At 43.9% G+C, this 26,008-nt stretch overlaps 1 protein-coding gene across 1 annotated transcript in view; it reads left to right on the top strand.

The window, feature by feature from the left end:
* Positions 1 to 24,610, top strand: part of efnb1 (ephrin-B1) — a 45,360-nt gene extending 20,750 nt beyond the window's left edge. Inside the window, exons 3-5 of the mRNA XM_084449540.1 lie at positions 18,308 to 18,400; positions 21,408 to 21,536; positions 24,101 to 24,610. Coding sequence (XP_084305666.1) covers positions 18,308 to 18,400; positions 21,408 to 21,536; positions 24,101 to 24,483 — 605 coding nt within the window. The 3' untranslated portion in view covers positions 24,484 to 24,610. The remainder of the gene's footprint in view (positions 1 to 18,307; positions 18,401 to 21,407; positions 21,537 to 24,100) is intronic.
* Positions 24,611 to 26,008: the final 1,398 nt, after the last annotated feature.

The raw sequence follows: 26,008 nt of genomic DNA, 5'->3' as shown, positions 1-26,008 counted from the left end.
TTTTTTCACAGTGCCCACCCACATCCATTGTATGACCAAAACGGTGGTAGAGCAATTATCAGACTTTCTCAAAAGTGCTAGTTTTGTCAATGTTTCGATCTGAACCATTGTATATGATCATAAGTAACCTTAAAACAGGGCTAAACATGCATATTCCCTTTACTACTCCTTTAATAGAATGAATACAAGTATGTGAAAGTGAAATTACCTTTATTGTATTTTATAAACATCTCAAATTAACAAAGGAATGGAGAAGTTTCCATTTTAGCAAGGAGTCAAGGACAACAACACGCACGTTCGGTTCAACTCCGAGGTCAAATGGTTTTCAGGCTTGTGAGGTGTGATGCTAGAGCACGTATGCCCGCCTTTAGGTTGCCAGATTACAACAAATATCCCCCCACATTCATACTTTTCTTCCTTCGTTCTTCACTCTAAAATCGGGAGATTAGTGTGAGAAATTACAATTCGGGAGTACAGCGGGAGAAAAGGTAAAAAATCTGGAGACTTCCGCTGAAAGCTGAGTGTTGACAGGTATGGTGAGTTGACAGCCCTAGTAGCTACCAGTTTGCTATTTCGTTAGCATAGTTAGAATCCAATGGCACGGCACATTGTTTGCTCAGCTTGTCACCAGTAGGCTTAATAATATAGACTATGCAATGCTCCCACCTAGGGGATCCATTTGGAATTATTTATTTTAGAACGGGTACTTGAGTATTCGTTCGGATACACCAAAGAGTATTCAAAGCCTGTAAAATGGTATTCAGGACAGCCCTGGTATGGTTATATCTTGTAGTTCACCTAAAACTAGCCTTGCACAATTTTATGTATATTATTCATATCCTGTACTAGAGATACAATTATGACAGGGAGTAGAATAATTCCAATAATATCTTAGTTCCTTCAAATATAGTGAGTTATTCTTTTAATCTGACTTTTATAGATAGGTATTGCAGTGCTGTGACACAGGGCCAACAAATGTATTTCAATGGGTTTAAAGTTATTTTTTATGTCCTTTACGGAGTGCAGTGAACTACTTTTTGTTGCTTTGAAGGCAAAGCTGAAGGTATAATAGTTATATGATAGCATGTGATTTGCTACTTTACTGTATATATAACTTTGATGAATGATTCATCATTCTCCTAGTAAGTTGGAAGTTGTCACAACTTGCATTACCCTATGAACATTAGCTTTAGGCCATCTTGTATGCTGAATGAAAACCTATTCAGGTTGTCCACGGTACTAGAAGCAAGAGTGGCCTTGAGTATCTTTTGGCCTATTTTGTTCACTACCAGCTCACATAGAATGACTCTTAACGTAGAGGCGTCTGAATTTTCTGAGGCAAAATCGTTTCTGTCAGGTCCAGTCAGCTGCATTAACACTGAAACCCGGTGGCGGAGAGGTCAGCTCTGGTCAAGCGGGCCTGATTTGTTCTGATACACATCGCCGAGTCCAGCCCATTGCCTCTGACACCCTAACACCAGCACATAATCGATTTCACCCAACTCTGCAGGTCTGTGGGCCCAAGGCTGTGTTTCTTTAACCTTTTAATCCAGACGCGTCTTTAGATCATCACTACTGGGAAAGGAGATCTTTTCGAGCACCCGCCCACCCACCTACAGACACATTGTCATGTCACTGTCTGATCATCACCCATACAACTGTCTAAGTGAGAGGCTCACATCTACTCTGAATGACTGGTATAAGGAAACGGGATGTCTTTGATCATCTTTGACCTTAATTATAATGGGTCTTATAGGTACTGTATGCTCTTCACAAAGAGTGCAGTGTAGTCTTGGAAGGACAGACTAATGCAAATGGATGAATGCTGGAGCAGGATCCATTCCAAAAAAATGTTAATTAAACCAGGTTTATCCTTTGCATAGCCTTTAGATAAAACAGCTTTGTGTGATTTGTTGAGACTCTCTGCGTGAATTGAGAATGAGCTTGGGAGCTTGTTTAATTTGTGAACTGTGTGGGCCTGTGATGGATTAGTGATGAGCTGTAGAGGCAGAGGGCAGAGCTGATTCACTTGTTTCCTTGTTAATCAAGGTGAGGTTTTCTAGAGAACAGCGCAGACATTGCCAGCAGTTGTGCTCAGATCGAACTGTTTCTCTTAAGTTATGCACAGATCATTGACTCTATTGATTACGAGTCAGGGATATACTGTCAAAAACGTTGTTTGAGGGGCACCATTTTCCCCATCTGCTTGTGAATTGACTTGAGAAAAATCAGATGGAACATATGATAGAGAATGCCTTTCACTATACATGCACTGGAAACACACCAAATGTAACCACAAGTGATTAGTTTACTGTTTGTCTTGACACTGCATTTGTATTTCAGATATTGTGGATAGATCAGGGGGGTTACATTTAGTCTGTACCAAGGGCCTATAAAGCTACTTTATGGGCCCAAGTAGTTCTTATGACGTTGGGGGAGGGAACAAATGCCTTAAAAAGTTTCCTTATTGAGGTCAGATCTTTCGTTTCCCTTGACTCAAAACAGCTGACCATGAAAATTCCTCAGACTGCATCGATTCATCATACTGGGTGTGTATATTCAATTGTTGTGCCAGAGTGTCTCTATCCAACTCTGGGTTAAAGATGTTTTTTCTCTTAGCCATCACTCTGCTGATAACATTCAACTCGCGGGCTTTTAAAAGTCTGAGCCCAGTTGGACCCCTCTGCTCCCCGTTTGGAACACTTCTCTTCCTCTCTATGGTAATAATCGTAACATACTGCCTTTAACTTTACCATGGGGTTTTTACTGCTCTGTCAACATCATCAGACCAGAGATAATGCCTCTAATTAGCTCCAGCGATGGACAGAATTCGGCATGCGGAGGTTTTGTCACGTCTTTTTTATTTATCTGCCTCTCCTTAGAATCAAAGGCTCTTTGGCATGACTGCGCGCATGTTGTTTACACGCGCATGGAGGAGATTATCTTTGTTGACTGTACGCACACTGCTATGTCTTGCTCTCATGCTGTGTGTTTGGAGCAGTTCGCCCACTGCTCCCAAAAGTCAGTCCCTGTTAGTAATCATTTTGGACCCGTGTGGGGCTGTGGTCAGCTGGCCGACCCCCCAGTGGGTGGGTCTGCCCCCGCCTCTAAGCGGAGGGGTCAGAGGGTCTCCGCAGGAGGGTCAGCGATAACCCACTGATGTCAACTCCAGACTCAGCACCATTTGGCAGGGTCGACCCGCACGGCTGGAGAGAGAAGCAGACGTATCCAAATCCAGAATCTAAAAGCTAACGACGTGACTGTGTAGTGGAAAGGACCACATACTATGGAAAGTTTTCAGGCTCCAAAAGGACTGATACTACTACTGTTTTATGAGTCTATGGGGTTTTCTATGCTAATCATTAAACAACATGCTGAACCACAAGGATTTTTATTTATTTATACGGCAAACTTTTTCTCATGAAGGTAGTCTGTGCTGTAGGCTGGCAAGCCTGTGTTTTCAGCTGCACACCAGCTCCCTGCAATGTGAACATACAGTAGCTGATGGTGACACATTATGGCACCTGCCACTCCAGCCGGAGAATTGGGGGCACAAGACTGTTTGAGAGAGCGAAGGGAAGCAGGCATGAGTTTTTCTTTGTGTATGTGTGTGTGTGTGTGTGTGTGTGTGTGTGAGAGTGTGTGCGCACGAACGCATGTCCATGTGTTTTCCTTGTGTTTGCATGTTTGCGTGGGATGTTGTCAGGAAAATAACCATAATTCGGAGAGTCTCTCAGGAAAGTGGGCTGATGGCACCACAACCAGCAGTTTCTCTTGTGTTTGGGGGCAAGGGAGGATACGAGTGCAAAAACAGAGAAATTATAACATGATGATGTTATGAAGCAAGGCACTTCTGCTGCACCAAAATGGGTAGTTTAAAGGGGGTCACAGCAGAGACGACGCAAACAGTTTTAATGTTTTTGGTGTCATTTTTGTCTCTCAGTTCTCTATCTCTAAATATGGCCCTGCTGCAACAGTAAAGCATAACAACGTAGCAACTTCTTACAGTAGAAGCTTTTCGAGGTCACGCTTTTCACACCATGTGTATTGCATTTCCATCTCCTCAAAATATCTCTGCTTCATTCAGCTAACAAGCACTCAGTGCAGCTTTGAAGATCTCCAATCCTAGGCCACAATCACAGTTCCACGCTTTCATCTTGGTCTGCTGTGCTAGCTTCATCCTTTGCTGGCTTCATTCATCCCAAATGTTACAGTGGTAACCTTGATTGGAAGATCTTCCATATTTGAATGCGTAAAACACACACACACACACACACACACACACACACACAATAGTGTGGTTTCACGGGTTCACTGGAATCAGCGATTCCTTCCACAAGCCGCTTTCCTGTCACCAGGCTGGGTAACAGTACTTGGTAACTGGTTTCTGTTACTGGTCCAGCTCACTAACAGGGCTTGACTCTGGAGCCTTCCTCTGCTAATTCAAACGGATGTCAAACACAAACGAGCCAAAAAGCTGCGCAGGCATTACTCCATATCTGTGACAGGCTTGCAGAAGTGGCGTATTCCGCTTGTCGCTGTGCTCCACTGTCCTGATTCCTTCACAGTTCATTTCTCTTACCTTGGCTGGCCAGTGTTAACCCCCTCTGGAGGTCCCTCTCATATCAGGTTAATCAGGGAGCAGCCAGCGAGCTGGAGGAGCCCTGCCTGTCACAGAGGAGGAGGGAGCCGCTCTATAATTGGGCCAGATATAGCACTGCGGCCCCCAGAGCGCAGGGAAGCGGAGGAGGAGGAAGGAGGAGGAAGGAGGAGATTTGTCATGGAGGCTCCTTGGACAGCTGACTCTAATCTCCAGCACAGCCCCCAGGAATGATGTCATGAGCAGGCGCTCCATCTTGCGTCTGGCACAGCGTGACATACCCACTGTCTACCCGTCGGTTCAAGACCTTCCAATTACGGCGTCTCATCACACGCGGCTCCAGACTGAGTGAGATAATCAAGTCGGGCCGCTGTTCTTATGCTTGCTGCAGAGCAGGACCTAAGCCACAGAGCATTTGTGACATTTACTAGTTAATGGTGCTGTTACTTGTTATTACTTGACTTCAGTTTTCCAACAGGAGTTCATTTGTATAATGATAGTCATCTCTGTGTGGAAAAGTCGTGAATAAGCAGAAAGTTCACAACTAAAAAGGTGCGAGTGTTGTTTGAGGTTAATGTGAAAAGCATGATAGTGGAAACATGAATGTCATGCTCTCTGGAGGAGTATTAAAAAGCTGGAGGACATGAAAAATGAAGAAAGGAAATTTACAGTTGAAAGGTTCTCTTTTATCGAGAGTTCAACTGGTCCCAGGATATTATACTTAATGGTTTGTTTCTTGAGAAGTAGTCCCAAATCTCAACTGAGGAGCCATGATGAGAAATGTGGAGCCTAACAAGTGTATTGTGTTGCATATATCACATCAGCGGTCTGTGGTGAAGTTACCTACATGCAGACCATGTGCTGCGCATGGGGCCACATGGGGCCCTGAATTATTTGGGAAGACAATTTTTCGAGCCACTTGGTAAAATTGTTAGTTATCATTAAATTAGTAGCACGTAAGAAACATCAAGATAGAATTACTGATCTCAGTGCTTTCTTTAAATTTACACTTTATAACAGGAGAAAAAATCTGAGATTCCAGTTTATGGCCATCACTCACAAAAAATACTACCCCCAGAAGGATTTCCACATGGGGCTACCCCCTCACCTAGAGCTGGCCCGGTCAGGACATTTGTTCTAGGCTTCAAGTATCTGGGGGCTGCTTTATTCTCCAAGAGCAGATTATTATTTATTGATAGCCAGTGCAGGTTAGACTGCACCTTGAGGGTGAGATCCGAGCCCTTCCGGAGCAGACTGGGATGCATAAGGAAGTGGAATAGCCGGTCACTTTGGAATAAAGAACAGATGATTCTGATTTTGAGGACATAACCCCAGCTTTGATGTACTGTCGTGCGGCCACAGCGCTTGGTACGGGCTCTAGCCAAAATTCTTCATATGCCACAGATGAGGAATGAGAATTACCGGGTTCATTTTCTCTCCTCAGCGGTCGCAGTGTCAAGGGGGTCATATTTCCTTGACTTGGGAACACGGGGATTTCCACAGTGGTTGTTATTGTGTTATGAACGACCCTGAGAATACCTCCAAAACAAACAAGTGATGAGTGCCATTACATTCATGTTGTGATAGAGGTCTCTGAGGGTGTGCAATGCCTTTGTCTCAAAACTATCTGTCTGCAAATGTAATTTTGGTTACGAGATGTTTATGTTTACATGTTTATCGTTTGTTCTCCTCCAGACAACATTTTTAATCACTGGCTTTTATAATCCAGCAAAGTATGCTTTCATTTTTTTTAAATCTAGTAATTGCAAACATAGATGCGTTCAAATTGCCTTTTGTTTCCAGAAGCCCCAGCTTTGCATCCTGTGTGAGATCATTTTATTTTAAGCTTCATTGATCTGAACCAAATGAAGGCTTGAACCTTTAACAATTCAAAGAGTTCAATTGCAATTGAAAAATTATTTCCCATCACTGTAGTTCCCAGTGGTATTAGAGACTGTTTTAGGAAAGTATTACCCTCTTCAGTAAGTGAGTTACTCCTTTCTCAGTGAGTAACTGTGTAGATTTGTTGGGTAATTTCTTTTTTTCTTTTTCTAATTTCTTCGGTAATTGGTCCACCTGTACGTCTTTGATGAACTGTCCTATCTGATCATCTCACACGCCTGCTGCCATAGCAGTATCCCAAATGTACCTTCCCTGGGTTTTGGGTCTGACAGAATGAGGCATGGTCAGACAGGGTTATTCTATGGCTTCTGCAGGGTAATGAGCGCGCCCCAGCTCCCTATGCGTAAAGCTGAAGACTAATTTAACTCCAATTACCTCTCCATGGCGATCCTCTTATATCCGAAGAGAGGAGACTAGAATAGAGAGTAAGATACGGTGGTAAAGTACTGTGTCTCTCTAGGAAAAGCTTACAGCAGTGTTCCTAACTGCTCCAGCAATCACTGGTCTGACTGAGTTGTACTTTTCATTTTTTTCTAATTGCTTGGACATGCCCTGGAGCATGCTCGGGTATTATAAATGGAACACTGCATTGTTCCGTACATTGTGATTGTGAACGTTTTGTGTAGATTGTGATCTAAAATTCGAAAATGACTCCTTCTGTTGTGTTCACTTATATATCATTAAGATAAATGGGAGCAATCATGAACAGATCTTGGAAAAGTGTTTCTGCTAATAGATTTTCGCTGGGAGGGAAGTTCCTCATTGTAAACCATCCATCTCACTCCTGGCAGAAGAATCATTGTTGTGTAACATATTTCACTGGCCACGGTTTCATAAGTCTCTGTTGACTTAAGCCATGCCTCAATCGATGGAATCAGAAGGGCACTATCAGAAGGTCAGTCCAAGTACTGTCAGAAGGGAAAACACGTCCCAGCCCAATTCTTCTAATTTGTCTTTGGTGAGACATCAAAGAGTCGCCTCATGCTTCGTTGATAAGATGTTTTTCTTCAACACAAAGTTTGCCATTGTGGCTATAAATCAAATGGATGTGCTAATGTGGAAGTCCGTCTCACTCTGTAAACATCCATCGCCTCTCCATTGACCGGACGAAATATTTTGCTGATGTCTTCCTCTAATTACCCTGGAGGTTATCTGTAAACACGTTCTCAGAGGACACTTGGCCTTTCATCTCAACAGATTCCCTTTCTGAGCTGTTCAGGAGCCAGTGCCATGATATTTCTTGGAACGCCCTCGGTGCTTGCTGTTGATATCTTAATGGATTTCCTGTTTGCAAATTGATTGAAAGTGGCTGATGTCCCAGTGGAGTAGATGATTGCACGTCTGAGGGCGAAGTCAGTTAAAATATGTTTACAGTGTCACCGAGTCAAGGATAACTGAGATAATTACTCAAGTACGCTTCATCATCTTTGTGTTTTGTTTGCTGGAAAAGCTGCCATGTCAAGTTTGTGGTGTAGGTTGAGTGATTAGGAGTGGCTGGTATACGACATACACCACGCGCCCATAAATGATAGTGTGCCACATCAGTGCGTATACTCATCATCAATCACCTATGGCACTAGCTGTGGTACCTGGATGGCCTCCTTCACCCCCACCCCATATATCAATGGCACACACATTGCACACACTGTATACTGTACATTAAACATTGCTAATCTATCACACTACAATCTGCACACACACTGTTCAGACTGCACACCCACCACACTCCATTCTGTATATATTATCTAAATTGCATTTGTGACCCCTTTTTTGAACAGTGTATTATATTTTGTATACTGCACTGTTTTGTATTTGCACTGTTTGTATTACATTTTCACTGTCATGTCTTTGCACTGTCCTGTCCTGCACCCTGTCCTATGTCGCCTGCAACAGCGTATGTCATTACCCTAGACAAATTCCTAGTATGTGTGAACCATATACAAGGCCAATAAAACAGATCTTGAATCTTGAAATGTAAAGGGTTGTGAGTTCAAGCAGCTTTTATATCTCCAGCCTGTGTAGAATTGCATTCATTGGCCTAGTACAGCCATTCTCAACCAGGGGTCCACAGGTCCTCAAGTGGGCCGCGGAGGCAGTGGTAGCCTACTGCTAAATGGTTAGAATAAAATAAAATAATAAAATAAAGTTTGGTAATTTACAAAGCTAGTTATTTTTTATATGTTAATGTACTCAATAATTCACATAAACACATTTTAAAATGCATAATTTCAATGACCAGTTACGCTATGAATATCACCACCCCAATCACATCCGAACGTGTTCAGCTAGCGTAGCTTGCTTGCGAAAGTTTCCTCGGATGTAAACTTTCCCTCATTTTCGGATGCGAATAGTGACGGGCCACCATTTTTTTTCTCTCATGTATTTGGGGAGGTGGTCCTCAGAATATTTTTAACAATCAAAAGTGGGCCTTAAGTTACAAAAGGTTGAGAACCCCTGGCCTAGTAGATGTTCTTTCTTTTGATAAAAGAGCTCTTAAAGATATGAGTGGAAAAAAATGTCTGCACTCACCAAAGAAACCTGTAATGTGTCGAAGGTTTCGGTACACCTGTATTTCCTTCACCTGTCTAAAGGCGAGGTTTATGGACCTGATAAGCCTGCCTCTGTGTCGCACGCTTATCTCATTGCACCTTTTTGCTCCAATCTATAAATTCTCCTGGCATCTATTGGATTTTAGAGGGCTGTTTAGTCCCAGAGCTGTCAATCCTGTAGAAAATGGATGGTGAGGCTCTACAGGGAGCTGTTTTTCCCTCATTTGAACATCCATTATTGAAACGTAAATAAAAGATAGGCATACAGTCATCACCAGTGCCGGGAGGTAGTGATTTGTTTACGGACATTAGTCAAGTCCGTTGATCACGTGAACCTCCTGCTGGCCGGGGGAGCACATGGCACTTTTATATGAGTCCCATCAGAGATAATTCAAGTTCAAATATTTGATGACAAACTCGGCACAGTAGCTGTGGAGAAGGCAGGTCCACATAGCGTAGTGATATATCTGTTTGTTTGTTTTTTTTGTTTGCGTGTGTGTGTGTGTGTGTGTGTGTGTGTGTGTGTGTGTGCACTGTACTGTATGTGTGTGAACGAGATTGTTTATCTCTTAGGGATATTATTGGGTTTTGACTGAACGGCAAGCAATATGTATGGCACAGTTACAAAGACAATAATAGCATGGTTGTTTTTATATCAGATGAAGTACTGAAGTAAGTCATTCTGTGTCTACCTCCTCCCCTATCCACCACTACCAGCTATTTGAATCGTGTTAACTTTCAGCATTTTATCCCAGCTTATACGGTTGCAATATCAAATGTTTGCAGTTATCAACTGCCATTATGTGAAAACGTTTCCTGTTCAAAGATGTCAGCATAAATGTTGGCCGCGACTTTGACTGAAAATAGTTTCATGGCTTGATGTGGCAAAAGATGGCGCTGCCACCAGGCTGTAACAGTTGTTGAAGATTTACGTTTTGAGTTGCCCCTATGGAAAAAGAAAGAAAATATAAAATCCAGCTGGCAACCGTATAGTGAATATCACATCTGCCTATGGTAGAGGGGACTAGATGGACACTAAAACAGCTCAGCCCCAGTATTGGAATGCTGGCAGCCTCTGCTTTGGAAGAAAAGGGATATGTCAGGCTACACAATTCTCGTAACATGCAATTTCCATTCTAACTGTTGTGCCAAGATTTCTACAGAGAAGACGAGAGAAGAAAGGGAAAAAAAAAAAAAGATGCCATGGGGAACAATAGCGAAGTCAGAGGTTCTGGCGGATCCTTCAGTTGCACACATGTCAAGAGCATCCAGGCCGTTTGTCATCAGTCCCATCCCTTTGTTAGAGATTACGCATATGTCTTCTGTATAGCGTTATGTAGAATGAAAATAGATACAGCATGGGTTTTTTAACAGAAAACGTTTGATTAATTGAAAGTTGTCACTAATTATTTCACCTCTTATTGGTTTCTTTTCTCTTGAACCTATTCCAAAAGCCTTCATGCGGCAGTTTGAAAAAAGCATCCGTCTCCGCCATGATATTTTCCTCTTAGTCCTCATTTTAGTGTGACCTTGAGACTGAAGATTAAACAGCAGCGGCAGTATCAAATGTTTGTTTCCACGCAGTCCTTTCCCAGTGAAGCCCGCCCGGTGTCTTGTGAAGACTTGCGCATCATCTCTGTAGTTTGAGTTGAGTGAAATGAAATACTCCCAGCCTGCGGGAAGATCCTCCGAGACGACTTCTCCTCCTCCTGCTGCTCCCCCAGTTTGGGTTTCCGTCAGCGGGGCTGGAAAGAGCGACCCAGAACCGGTCCGCTGGGGTGTCTCTGGCTCACTATTTCTGTCAGAAACCAGCCTCCCCTGCCTCCCCAAACGCAGACAATTACCGTGCCTGTGCATCATCTTTAAACATGGCTTCCAGCTTTGATCTAGGCTAGCTGTGTATAATTACATATATGCCTGCTAAACCGAGGATTTGGGGAAAAACTGTTATTTGCTGGTCCCTGTCAAGCACAGACAACCCAAACCAATTCATGATTTAAGTCAAATGGAACTGAAATAAATGTTGACTTTTCAATAGATGCTTGACTGCTGTTAAAATGTCAAAACACAGATCTGAGGGACTTTGATGATTGCTGGTATGCTAGAGTGTTTATTATCACACAGAAAGAACCCTGTTGTGGAAATATTGAACATATCGTGAACGTGCTTGAGAGACAGCACTCATAACCCACATGTAATTGTGTGCTCAGTGCAGTGAGAGACCTCCGTTCACCTTTCGCCATCATAGTGTAGGAGCCCTCATGGAGCCTGCTGACAGGTTCAGCAGGAGAAATTAAAAAAGCGTCTCCCCTCATTTCCGTCAAAGCCCAGCGTTTGTTCAGATGTCAAGTAGTGAGCCTGTGGTCTCCATGGGATGTGAGCGGGACAGGCGGCGCCGGGGCTGCGCTGGGCACGTTCCACCCCCACCCAACCCCGGTCCTCTACCCTGGGAGTTCTCCTCCACCCACCCCCCACCCACCCCCGGTCCGCTACCCTGGGCGTTCTCCTCCACCCCACCCACCCACCAACCGCCAATCTGTGACTCGCAGCTCCCATGGTGCAGCTGGCCTTCGGGATTTAAAAGGTCGTCCTTAATATGGTTGTGGGAGCTGAGTGTGCTGTAATCTCGCAGCAGCGCTGAAATCTCCGCTCCAGCTCCGCAGCTTAATTCGGCAGCAGGTTGGTCAACTGTGCCTGATCTGATGGGTCAGTCAGGCTTTGGCCTAAGCCACTCACTCTTCCAGCTCTAAAACTAGCATGCCTTCCTTCCCAAAAACTTCACCTTCAACTGCCACGCTAATGCCCACACCAGGCATCTAGCCAGTAGCAGATTTTTTTTAATTTAGCCTTTATTTATACAGAGTACTCTATTAAGACCTTTTTTTTTTCAGACTCCCTGTAAACAATAATAAGAATAAAAGAAACAATCCAGAATACAACATAAATACTGCTATAAAAAAGATTACAGAAGAAAAGCACAATTATCCTAAAAAGTACTAGATCATATATGATTAATTACTGATTTTAATTAATGTTTACACAAGTCAACTTAACATGGTTTCTTACTTTCTGTATTTTATACATGAATAAATGTGATCCATAGGCTTAGTTGCCAAAGGTTCCAGTATCCATTGAGTGTCTGTATCCTATGGGTTAGTGAGGAGCAGTTTCCTTGTCTCAAAAGGCTGAATCCCACTCCAGTTTCTGTCAGGGTTGCTGCTAGAATCCTTGGAAAACATTTGTCTGTGCTCATCTGGGAGTTACGCTTACAATGACCCATTCTATCCCTTAAGCCTATCACTCATGCAGGCCTTTTAACGGTGCTTTGCTGTGTTTGTCCTGCCTTGTTTTTCTTTGTGTCTCTCCTTACTGCTCCTTGTGGGGTTTAAAGTGGAGGGTCAGTCAGAGTCCTGTCACCACCGACACAGATTACCTAGGCTTCTGTCAGATGGGACCGAGCTCAGACATGTCACATTGTATTTGGGCCAAAGACGCCGCTCGTATTTAAGCTACAGAAGAGAGTTCTGTGGCTGCAGTGGCTGAGGTGCATTCTGGGTCTTGCGTCATGTACTGTGCAGTGTCCTGCAGGGCTCTGTATGGTCAATGTGTAAGAGAAATAACCTTGTAAGTATGTAGGTACATGAATTCATGCATAAATTATCATCTGTACTGTACGTAATTGCTCAGTGAACAGATGTACTGAACACGGCCATGTGCACAATACCTTATGTCTACATTTCTTATGCACACGTTCACAAACACCTCAGGGAATTCACATGCACATGTCCACACCTAATTTGTGACTACTGTACGTTGCTCAGCTGAAAGCGAAGTTTGAGTTTGCTGCTGTGTCTACCTCGTTTAGCTGAAGTTAAAAAAAGACGATCTGTATTTGCCTCTGTACGTGACTTGAATTGTAATAGCATTGGCTCCGCAGATAATTAAGTACAGTACTTGGTGCTGGCTTAAAAATTACAGGTAGGCCTAGTTATGTTTGCAGATACTTTTTGTTTGTTGGTGAAATCAGGGCAAGCCAGAGAGAAATGCCAGTAAAACAAATGGTTTCACAACTGCTCCTGCAATTCCAAAAAGTAATTAACAGTTAGCAATACTGTAAGTCAACACATTCATTGCTTACATTAAGAAATTAGGTATCTTTAGGCTTGAACCCAAGTATTCAAGCCTGCGAGACTATGCATGCTTGTCTGGGACTTCTGCCCTTGTACCAAAAAAAGAATATAATCAAGAGGAAAACATGTTCGATTTAATTAGAGGTGCTAAAGGAGGAAACCTGGGAGCAGCAGTACAGTACATGAGGCAGACGTCTCCCTCAGAGCTATACACTAAAGCACACAGAGTGTATTCTTGGCAAATTAATGATGTGCTAATGCCAGGTACCTCCCTCGTCCCAGTGGTAAAGCTCCAAACAACCATGCTATGATTCAAACAGAAAGGCTTCAGTTTCTCAAGGGGATTTTTATAATTGGTGTCCTGTTCTCATGGTAGGTAGGTGGTTTTTATTGTAGCTTGCATATTCTCAGATTCCCACATCTCTCATAAATGTATGTGCTTAGGTTTCTTAAACTGATCTCTCGTTGAGATTCATAGATTTGAATACCGGATGTTTAGTCAGGTTCACCAGCATTGACCAGTGCTTTGTCAATTATTGTGTTCAATGTCATTATTTTTGTGATTTAGTTGATGTACTGTACCTGAATAAGATATGTATCAATGGAGCTCTTAACATTTTAATACCATGGTCTTGCATCTTTTGGAGTAGATGTCTTTAAGGTGGGGGAGTGCCCACCCAGATTACATTCAGCTGACCGTACCTTGCGATCCTGAGATCTGCTGTTCCTATACCAAGTGGTGATATTCCCAGTCAGAATGCTCTCAATTGTGGATGAGTAGAAGCTCTGTCGGGTCTGGTGGGACGCTCTGAATTTCCTCAGTTGTCTGAGGTGGTTCAGTCTCTGACGTGCTTTCCTCACCACAGTGTCTATGTGTGTTGGCCATGTCATGTGATCTGGATGCCAAAGTACTTGAAGCTGTTCACTCTCTCTACAGGGGTCGGGGTTGATGATTAGAGGGGTATAATTCTTCTCCTGCTTCCTCCCAAATTCCACCAGCATCTCCTTTGTCTTGCTGATGTTCAGATGGAGGTTGTTTTCCTGACACCACTGGGTCAGGAGCCTCACCTCCTTCCGGTAGACCCTCATCATTGTTGGTGATCCAGGATCCACTTGCCGAGGGTGTCGTTTTTCCCCAGGACCCTGAGCTTGGTGTCGATTCTGGGTGAGGTTATAGTGTTGAAAGCTGAACTGTAGTCGAAGAACTGCAGTCTCACATAAACCGACACGTCCCCCTTCATCTTGTCTAGGTGGGATAGGGTGGTGTGGAGGTGGAATAGGGTGGTGTGGAGGTGGGATAGGGTGGTGTGGAGGATGTGAGCTGTTGCATCTCCTGTGGATCTGTTACCTTCCATTCCATTACAGTAATTTAGCAGACACTTTTATCCAAAGCAACTGACAATAATTGCATTTAACGTGGGAAAAGGCAATGTACTACTACTTGCCAGAACTCACAAGTGCATCTCCTTTCTAAAACAAGTGACTAAGAGCATAATCTAGTGCAAGAATAGCAATCTAAAATACAATAGGAGCTTAAGATCGTGGATCATTTTAGTACTTCTTGAAGAGATGAGTTTTGAGCCTGCGACAAAAGATGGGCAGCAAGTTGGATTTGTAAGCGAACTGTAGGGGGTGTAGTGTACTGGGCAGTGAGGAGCAGATGTGTTCCCTGACCAGCTTAATCTTCATGACTTATCAACCCATAGTGTTGAGCTATTGGGAAAGAGGGAAGTTTTTAGGATCGCAGGCTATAAAACAGCTTCACTCTTAAAGTTGCTCAACTTCACTATAATTCTGACCTCCAATTCTGTTTTTGGTGCTCAGGAGCAAAAACGCGCACACACACACACACACACACACCTGGTGCACACAGTTTGTGTTCCACATCACCTAACTTCATTCGACATCCATATCTCTCCTTCCAGATTTGAAGGAGCAGGAGAGTCAATGTTTGTGTACGACACGCCTTTATAGGAAACGACAGCTGATCAGTTCCACGTAGTTTTGGCTTGTAACATCTTTAATGTACGTTTGTTTTCCGGGTACCTTTACAGCAGCAAAAGTTTCCCTACTACCGAATGGGATTAAATTGTCCTTGATTATCATAGTTATTTTTTGTTCCAAAGAATCTTGTTTTTCCAGACACAGTTTCAAGGCCTGTGTGGAGAGTGGGATGTAGTATGAGGATGACAGAGAGGAGTGTTATTGCTAGCGAAGGAATCTCACCAAACATCTCAGAGCCCCTATAAGTTGAGAAATGTGACCCTGAGCACCCTTGAAAACAGAAGCGGGTTTCAGCAGCTGTGAAAGAGATGGAACTGCTGATGACCCTGCCGCCACACCCTGGTTCATATCCTGTGTTGAATGATGTTTTCCCAGTTCAACGGTTGGAACCAACTAACTAACCCACTAGGAGAAAAACTACGCTCATTTCACTTCCCAAGCCAGTAGGAGCCTGTGTGTAGGTATCTCCACTGTAAACAATGATAATATTATGCTACCGATACGCAAGTAATTATAGACCAATAAAAAGTGTATATTCCCTTATCCTGCCACAAGGAATGTGCGTTAGCCTTTTCTAGAACTTTAACAGTGTGGCATGCTCGGTGATAAAGAGCGAAGTGGCCCAAATCCGGAGGCCCCTGTTGGATAGAGTTGTCTCTCTGCCCAGCTTCTCTCGCAGGCACGGTGGCACGGCCACATTGTGCATGACGACTCGGTCGGAGCCTGGCGCCTCTCCCAGTCCCATGCATCTTAATAGTTGTGACATCATTCAGGGCAGCAGGCTCTCTCCCGCTCACTGCCTGCCCTTCCACTAATAGAGCGTTAAGGATCCATGCCGACTAAAACACAATTTGTTCTTCGGGTTGAGTGCAGCCATTGATCGCTCCTATTTTTCTCACATCCGTCCTCATTTCATGAGTGCTCTAAACTAATAAGACATGCCCCCACGTTCGATGACAGCGTTCCCACCGAAGTAAATTAGTTACAAATATAAAGATAATCTGTCAACTGAGGGATACACTAGAATACAGGACTTGTTGCTGGTTGAAATAGCAGACTAGCTGGAATCATGGGGAGTCTACTTCTCCTAAGACTAATCAGGCTTTACTCCTTTGAACCCTTGAAGGTTAGGGTGTCACTTTTATTTAAAAGCAGCATCAGTTTGCTGGAGTCTCTCTTGACTGGCACAGTGGCCTCTGTTGGAAGTGGTGGCGAAATGGAGTTGCAGAACCCATCTCGCTTGATAGAGCATGAAATGTGAAGGAGACACAGGAGACGTGCAGGTAAAGTAATCAGCGAAGGTCAGTAGGTAGAAGAGGCTAGCTTCTGCATTTAATCCCTGTATGGTCCAATACAGTCACTGTACCTTTTAAGCCTATTACCCTAATGAGCAATGTTCTCTCCACGTGTCTTGATTGGAATACCGGAGACGCCAGTGCAGTCCATCAAGGATTATCATTGCGAATTATTGGTAATTGAATTAAGCGTTTTTTGTCCTCCCCATTGTCTTTCTACATTTTGAATCAAAAGTACCTAAAATTCTCCCGTCGGAGCTACTCCATAACAGGGAACTCACCCAAAAGGTTATTCATGAACCCCGCTTTGTGTGTCTCGTCTTCTAATTGCACCCTTGACAAACCAATAAAACAAAATGAGGATAAAGAGGCGAAATCAGGTCCACAGCCCCCCCCCCCACCTCTTTCTCCTGCGTTCTTGAGCAGAGCCGGTCCCAGACGCCGGTGTGGTGGGATACCTCAGCTGGAGCCGAGCCACGTTCTCCTTTCTCACCGGCTCACGGCCATTGTGCCCGAGCCCCACTGAGAGGTCTTTGATTCTCCTGGAGAGGGACCTTATTAGTCGAACACTCTCCTACACGGAGACTCATTCATGGCTCTTAATGAGGAAAGGGGGTCTGGACTGGTTAATAAGGTGGCCGTCCCTTTAGTGCGTTGTGAGGGGCGAGAAAGGAGCAGATGGAGGGAAAAAAAAGCGGACGTTTCTGAAGGTGAAAATACCCATGGAGCAGATCTGAAAGGAATCAAGCGGGCTCGGGCGGGGCACCAGCTTTCACTGGCATGGACACGCCCCTCTTGTCTTTGGGTTGAAAGCGTTATCCAGAACCTGATCCATATTCACACTCCGTCTTTTCTCTCTGGCTCAGAATGGAGTGCTTGTTGCGCCTTGCTTCTGTGACTTAAGTCCTTGGGAAGCAGGGGCTGACAGCACCATCGCAGGGACACAGAGACCCCAATGGCCTGCGTTCACCCTCGTCTCTCCCCCTCGGTGGATGTTGATTTGAAGGAAAGCCCCTCAGAGATAAGGGCTTTAGGCCACTGTGCCACCCAGTCTCTAATTACAAGGCATGCCCAAAGAGAAAGCTAAGCCCTTGGCATTTACAGCTCGCCATAATTGCTTCTGGCATAACTTGCCTTGCCAAATGTTTGGTACATTTCTTCAGCAAAAAAGAAAGAACAAAAACCTCTTTAAGCTTTGGGGAGGGGGCGGGGGGCTGGTATGTGTAGGGGGAAGCGGAGGGTAGAAATGTGATTACCACATAAAAATGTCGGACTATGCGGCGTATACACCTCCCTCTCCACATGTATGATTTCAGCAGTGTTTTGAAAGCCACCACATTCCCGTGGGATCAGATTACTATCACAGCCATGTCTTAGTAAGGGGAGAGCCCACTCAAGGTTTTTTTTTTATCCTCCATTTCCGTCCCTGTGTACAGATATAAGCAGCACGCATAAAGAGCATGTATAGGGCCTTGTATTCGCATGGCGCTTGTGTACACGAGAGCTCATGATGGTGTTCCCAGTGTGAGTTCAAAAATAAAATCCTGCTGTAAGAACATTTGCACTACAAGAACATTTACATTACAAGCACTTCCCTGGTACTAATGATTAAATTGCTTGTGAAAGCAAGCATGGATGCTGACCACTATTTGATTTTCCTACTGTAACCATGAATATATCCCATTTTTCATCCTCCTGTGTATGATATATCAATGAGAAAATTGATTTTCTCCCCATGAATGAGCAATCAAGCTGCACATTAATTCTGAGTGGTTGTAATTATTATTTATGTTCCATTCATTCCGTTTCCTCTCTCTCTCAACACAGCCACGTCTAATGGGACCTTGGAGGGCCTGGAGAACCGCGAGGGAGGGGTCTGCAACACTCTCTCCATGAAGATCGTCATGAAAGTTGGGCAGGGTAAGTCAGCCCCTCGATGCGGCTTGGCTGGAATGCCAAAAAAAAAAAAAGTAAAGTGCCGTCACGATAGGTCCAGACAGGATATAGTATGTATGGATGACTGATAATGAAAGCTATACTATGAGGACTGTCATGACTGCAGTGCAAGAGGAGCGTTTCATGAGCTATTGTGTATAAGCCCAGACACTGGGGTGTGATTTTTAAAATGATATTTTTTTTACTGTGGATACTCCATTCCAGCGCTCACAGCGTGTGGAGAGTCGCCCAGTGACTTCATCTCTCATAAAAGAAAGGCTTCAGACATCACATTACACTTCATTCTTCAACATTGTGGAGTGGAGTGGTGAGGAAAGAAAACTTGGGCAAACACAGTACAGAGCCACACTTTAAACACTTTCTCTCACATACCTCAATGAAAGTGGCTGTGGAAATATCAAGACTATTACAGGGAGATATTTCGTTACAGTACCTTTTGGCATGTTCATTTTTGTTTTCTTTGGGATGTCTAAGGTCAATAGAAAAGCATTACAAAAGAGCACGTTTCCCTTAAACTCTAAAGCCACTCTCTGAAACATATTTAAGCTCTGTGTCTCTCACACTGTCAGAAAGTCAAACAAGTGTTGACATTGTTCCTCAAATTAGCTTGCAGCCTCCAAGTGCTCCTTACCAGAATGTCAATGTGTTGAGATAAATGGGTCAAGGGTTCCCAGGCGTTTCCAGTGATGTGGCCTGTCTAATCTGCCATGGCAGGCCCGGAGTAGGTTTATAAACAACGCATGTGCAACATGCATATGCATTTGTCTCAATAAATTACCGCACCAACAGTGGATTACGAGGCAGACGCAAAAACCATTTCAGCCGGAATCAATGCGATGGAGGGATAGAGACATACAGAGAGCACGCACAGTCAGCCTGCTGGAACAGATGAGAGGCGTGGAGGAGCCGGTGGTCTCTACATAGATACCATCAGTCATCTTGAGCTCATCCCTCTCCCTAACCTCCTAGCTAATATACCCCGCCTGCTCAACACGTCTCTAAAGAGACCTTTGCTTGGCCCGACGTCATGCTAGGAGTGCCAGGGTCAACCCGAATCCCTTCCCTATTCCTGGTCCACCCGCCCAAAACAAACACACCGCAAAGGGAGGGGCTGGCTGATAAGATTCTGGTTTCAAAGATAGTGTTGTTATGGGGATTATTTATATAGCTGACTTGAGATAATAATTATCATAGTTAGGCCTTACATTCCTTTTGTCTGTCTCAAGACAGGTTTGCGCAAATCTGTGTGAAACAGAGTGCTATCATGATAGGACCTGGGAAATGGTACAAAGATTACAATGGTTATTACCATATCTGTCACATGCAGGCAGATGCAGCCTGGAATGCAGCTGTTTATTGCTTTAGGATTTGGAGCGGTGATGTGACCGACCCTAAGGTCAACGTACATTCAGTTGCATGTTTGCTAAAGGAGTGGGTGGTATTCTCAGCCGGTGAGTCATATAGGTGTGCTTTGTCCTCTGAGGAACCGCATAGTATGAAGTAAGGAGGAAACAATGTATTCATATCGGAACCTCCCTAATTCTGAAATTATGACTAATTGAACAAAGGTTGCAATGTTGGACAAGCTCTATGGGATATAGATAAGATACTGGCTTTCCGTTTCCGGTCTCACACAAAGAAATGTTTTTAACATGACAAATCATTGACAAATGCAGATAATGGTGGAGAAGCTCATTATAACCAGCATGGCTACTGTAAGCACTGTACAGCAACATGCTTTATCCAAACCTGCTGACCTAGATCTTCACACACAGCCACTCTGGCACTTCTGAGTACCCTGAGACTTTAATGATCTACCTTTGTGTGAACTTTGAATAATATGCAATTATCAGAGGTCTATTCACCCATGAAATGAGATGGCGAGGTACTGTATGCTGGGCGTTTAAAGGCTGATGGCTGAGGTGTCCTTTCTCATCATCACTCGGTGAAGCTTTCAGTTGTTTAGGAAAACTAGCACAGAGACATGCTGCCACGAATGGTAAACACACCCCTCTCAGTCTTATATTAATACAAAATAGAAAGGTCCTCCTAAAACACACTGTCATGTTATACAATTGGTACAAGTGTTGCTTTTCAGAGCTAGTTAACAACCTAATATGCTGTGCTGCACTGGAGAGACCAAACAAGGCATTAGGAACCACACTGAAGAAATAGGCAGCTCACAACATGGACACATAGTTTTGTGAAGTATTAATCAAACTTGACAAACCAAGGGTGCAACTACAATGTGTATAACATATGAATAGCTACATGTGTGGCTCTGACAAATTAATTTAAATATTATTGAAACTATGCATGAGTTTCTAAGATGAACTGTACTATATTGTATAAACATCCAATAGATACACATCATCTAGAAATAGAATAATTGTACAGTTAAAATTGGAGAATAAACAGTCAAACATAGGTATACTTCAATCAACTGCCAATCAATACATGTATATCATCCTTGGAGACTTGGTACCATTGAGCAATGGAGAAAATGACCAGTACATATTTTGGCATGACCATGTAACGTTTTTGTCACCCCCATAGCTTTATTTGGCATTTGGCAGTATCTCCGAGATTGTCACAGTTGCAAAAAATACATATAATATTTATTATTTGGGTCTGATAATAACCACTGATTTTAAATTTAAATGTATGCCCATCAGCTACGTTTAAGAAATTGAAGTTGAAGGAGCTGACTTTTAATGCCACCATTCCAAACCCTTTGGAGGCTTTATTGGAAAATCACACCTAGGTGGTGAAGTAAGCGGTGCAGGTTTATGAGCAATCTCTACTGCCCTCTGCTGGTTGATCGGTGTAAATCTCTTGCTAAGAACGGACACACGGATGGACAGACGGACACACACATCACGTAAAGAGCCGTCTGTATCACTTAAAAAGATACCAAGTGGATGTCTTTAACCATACCAATAACTATTGACCTTTACAATTTTACCTGCAGACCCTAATGCAGTTGTACCAGACCCCGTGATCACACCCCCGCCAAGCCGAGATGACAACGCCGTGAAAGACACAACAGCCAGCCCATCTAAGAAGAGAGAAGGGGGAGGCGTGGAGCCTGGAAACACAGGTGAGAGCGCGTCAAGGCGGGAGGAAGAGAGTACGTACGTAAGTAATGATAATCAGAGTAGGGCTGAGGTGACAGGAGGCCACGCCGAGTCACCCCAGCCTCGCACTGCACATCAATACTCACGTACAGTATGTTCAAGGGTTGACTGAATCCTTCGGCGTCAGCAGGTCATGGTATGGCAAACTTGAAACCGTTATTATTTCTCGCCATACGCACGACACACGCACTACGTAAAGTTTCTTCTGGGCTGGTGAAAGTTACACTTTTAATCATGCTGAGTAGTAATGTGAGCAGACATGCTACTCTGGTGTTGTAATGAAAAATTAAAACCATAGCTGCTCCACTGAGATCTTGCTCCAGATTAGATTATCTAGTCTGCTAAACCAGTCAGCGAGGTTTCACTACATTGGGGACACTGTACTGTATTCATTTGCGTTTGTTTTGCTAGGGTTTCAGTCACCAGAAAAGTATGTTTTCTCAGAAGGCAAAGCTGCCGGAGTTGATATAGTTTTAGAAAGTAATTTGGACCCTAAGGTTCTGGATTTGCAGCAGGACAAAATAAAATCAGATGTTCTGAAAAACTCTCCTTCCCTCTGATCCTGGAGAGCTGCCAAGTCTCCCACCGTGGGGTTTGCTTTCAATGTGAAGCTTTGGCAGTCATTTTTTCCTGATATGCATTGCTTTGAACTTTTTGTGTCTGTCCTATTCCCTTAAACTGCATAAGAAGGAAGGAACGCTCCACCATAACAACCTGTTGGGTCTGACTTAGCCGAGATCTCTCATAGCTCAGGTGGACAGGAATGCAATAAAGGTGGTCGGTTTATCATGCTTGTCTGCACAGCTCTGCACACAGCTGAAAGCCGGCCAGACGCACAGAACTGATCCAAAGCCAATCAGGACAGCAGACAAAATATGCACAGGATTATGGTCGGGCGGCAAGCAGGACCGAAATGATACGTTTCAACTTACAAATACTTGAGCATTGAAACATTTAGGGATACTTTGGGAGAGGGCTTATCCTCGAGCTGAAGTAAAAGGAGTTTTTGCTACCTTGTGCTTTTGGTGGGCCTTTCTTTTGCTATGCTTCGGCAGAGGCACAGATACCATCTGCTCAAAATAGCAGAAATGCTTTTTTATCAAGGGGGGCCACGTCTCTCTGCCCATCATTGGATCGATAGATGGAGGAAATGGTGTTCTGCCTCTGTACTTCAAGGAGGTAATACCATTTAATAATTTGTATGCACATTTTTTAACTGGGCCATTAAGCTCTTTGGAAGCCAAGAGTCTCAACCGAGTGTGAGGAAAACACATTATAAATAACATGTACACCTCGCTCATGCTCAGCGTCTAAATGAAATGGCGAGGGGGGATGGTGATGGCAGAGATGGCCAGAATAGATTTCTATAAATTATTCAGAACATTCAAAAGTATTGGCATGGGTCTATAGTACTGTAGGTGCAAAATCACAAAATTAGTGCAGCCCTGATAGTGGTATGAATAATTCTGCCTCTAAATCGTACAGACGATCTTGAAGAAAGCTAATGTTCCATATGACAATTTTACAAGTTCCCTCGCTTTTCCAACAGCAGGTGGTCTTAGTATCATTAACGTGTGAAGGAACAAAAAGCCATTTTCTTCTCTCGTTCTAACATGCCTCCAACAAGCTACTGTGAAAGCAGGAGTGCTGAGACTCAACACACCTTCGGCTGTATGAACTCGCGGCAGATCAATAGTCTGCAACTCTCCATTCCATTCCATCTCCTCTCTCTTCGCAAATTGACAAAATGAAAAAATATGAGCTCTGAATATATCCAATGGTGATTGGGTTATCTTTTGGATCTACTGTGGAATCCATCCCTCTATCCTTGTGTAAGCCCGGCCTCTGATTCGACGACGAAGTGTAAACCCGGCCTCTGATTGGACGACGAAGTGTCGGGCATGGAGCACTGGGGATGCAGCGCAGTGTAAATAGTGAGGGGAGGGTCTGGGAGGGAGCTGCAGGACCACACAGGAAATAGGCATGCCACTCTAATTGGGCTCAGTCCTCATCCTCTGTGTCTAATGAGAGACCGGTGTTTTCTTTTCCTTTGCAGCCGGTAATATACGTTTAAACTGTTTCTCTTCCCTTACCCCCCCCCCCCACACACACACACACCCCCGCCCCCCCACCCCACCCTTCCACATCGAGTTTTAACATATGGCTAAACATACACAGTTTAATCCTCCACTCTCTCTCACAGGACGAATGCCAAGACGAAATGAGCTATCATCTGTGGAAAACTGACACCCCCACATGTTCACAAAGGCCACACAGTCAGGAAGCCCCTAGCTACTCAGTCAATTCAGAGAAATAACTGAGAAGCACTGTTTTTTTTTTCTGTTTTTTTTGTGACAGAGAAAGCCCATTCTGAACACTCAGGGTTCCTCCTCTATCATGAGAAAAGATGATTTATTTGCTCGATCAGCAATGGCTCAGCTTTTATCTGACGGGCTGCCAAGCTTCCCAGCGTTCATTTCCCTCTGCTAACACATACCCATATTCGCCTTTCCTCCTCCTGCTACAGACACCATCAACCAGGAAAACAAGTCTGACTCTTCCGAGGGAATCTTCAGCTCCAAGCCCGCGCTGTTCGCTGCCATCGGAGCGGGATGCGTCATCTTCCTCCTGATCATCATCATCCTCATCGTCCTGCTGATCAAGCTCCGGAAGAGGAACCGGAAGCACACCCAGCAGCGGACCCCCGCCCGGTCGCTCAGCACGCTGGCCAGCCCCAAATGCTCCGGGAACGCCGGCTCGGAGCCCAGTGACATCATCATTCCGCTACGGACTACAGAAAACAACTACTGCCCTCACTACGAGAAGGTGAGCGGGGACTACGGCCATCCAGTATATATAGTCCAGGAGATGCCCCCACAAAGCCCAGCTAATATATATTACAAGGTCTGAGGACGTGTCCTCGTAGGGGAGAAGTCTTGCCTACCTTTAACTACCTTTTCCGTCTGATGTTGAAAGACACTTTTGATGTACAAAATAGTGATACAGGAACAGAAATGAAAAAAGGTAGTCATGGACACAGTAGTTGAAGCATTTGTTTGATGTTTCCTGATAGGCCAAAGGCAAGTTTTTCAAGGGGGTTTGTGTCCTCATCTCTTCCTGTTTCTCGCTAGAAATATGAAATCGCCCGCGTTTTGCTATTCTGTGTGTCAGAGAGGACTGTCAGATGGTCAGACGGAGTTGAGGAGTCTTCGCTCTGGCCACGGAGACGAGTGGCAAACAGGGTATAAACAAAATGGACCCTGAGGTAGGGCTCTTGCTTATGGACTTCATCTCTTGACTGAAGCTTCCATGGTTTGCTCAGAGACATACAAAGGTACAGTGTGATACTGTAGCATAACACACTTTCCTTTCATAACAATGTGTTCTACCTGCACTATTGTTTTTTATTATTTCCAGTCACCTAGCTCCCGTTCATCACCGTCTGCTCCCTCAACATTGTATTTCTTTTCTACTGAATATCTAGTTAATACATACAATAATATGGTAAATATTAATATTTTTAATGTGTCCTTTAATGATATGTTGCCACTTGTAGGGGTTTTGTTGGTTCATGGCTGTGTTTTAGGTTGCCCACTCTTGCTGTTAATAAAGAAGTGAACATCTAGTATGTCAACCTAGATCACATAATTTTTTTAAATACATGTCTCTCTGTTCTACATTTTCTTCCAAGCTTGTGTGAACAGGCCAAGTCAGGTATGCAACTGTGAGTCAGCAATGTGCCTCACCCTGGATATGAACTAATGAAAAACAAACAGCTCGAACTGAATCACGGTGAGAGGTCATCACGAGTGAAATCAATTTAAAGAAAACAGAAGAGGTTATGTTTCTAAATGACAGGTCACGTATGTGTCTGAATTGCCTTTGGGGTTCTTGGCTCTCTCCTCTTAAATTAGCCAACAGTTTTCCCTTCGGTGGAAAAGAAAAACAAGATCAAATTTGTATGAGCTGAAAAAGTGTGGAAGCAATTATGATGTTATCGGAGGGGCAAAGCCTCTCACTGCCACCTCGAGTCTCTGCTTCCCCCAGAATCAGATGGGTTTAGAGGGGAATTATTTGTGGTAACTAATGGTATGACTTTTTATGGTATGGCAGTAGTATTGTTTCCAGAGGCAATGAGATCTCTGGATATATTAGGGATGCATTTAAGCATTTGCCACATTCACAAATGAGTCTGAATTCAGTAGTCATAAAGATATTGCCCGTAGACAGTGCTTAGATATTTCATGTGCTCCAAATGAAAAGTGTGTGCCGGTAATGTCAAACATATGTGTTATGCATCTCCATAAATCCTAGTTTCAGGAGAATGGATGATAATGGAAAAATATAGGCATCCAACTGCAAGCCTTATTCTCCTCAGCTGTCTGTCCGATGATGGGAAAACCAAACTTTACAGAGGACTGAAGAATACCTGTAC

The sequence above is a fragment of the Borostomias antarcticus genome (genome assembly GCF_949987555.1).
Source record: "Borostomias antarcticus genome assembly, chromosome: 15".
Classification (NCBI taxonomy): domain Eukaryota; kingdom Metazoa; phylum Chordata; class Actinopteri; order Stomiiformes; family Stomiidae; genus Borostomias; species Borostomias antarcticus.
The sequence above is the reverse complement of the archived record's forward strand: the minus strand, read 5'-3'. Positions and strand labels throughout refer to the sequence as shown.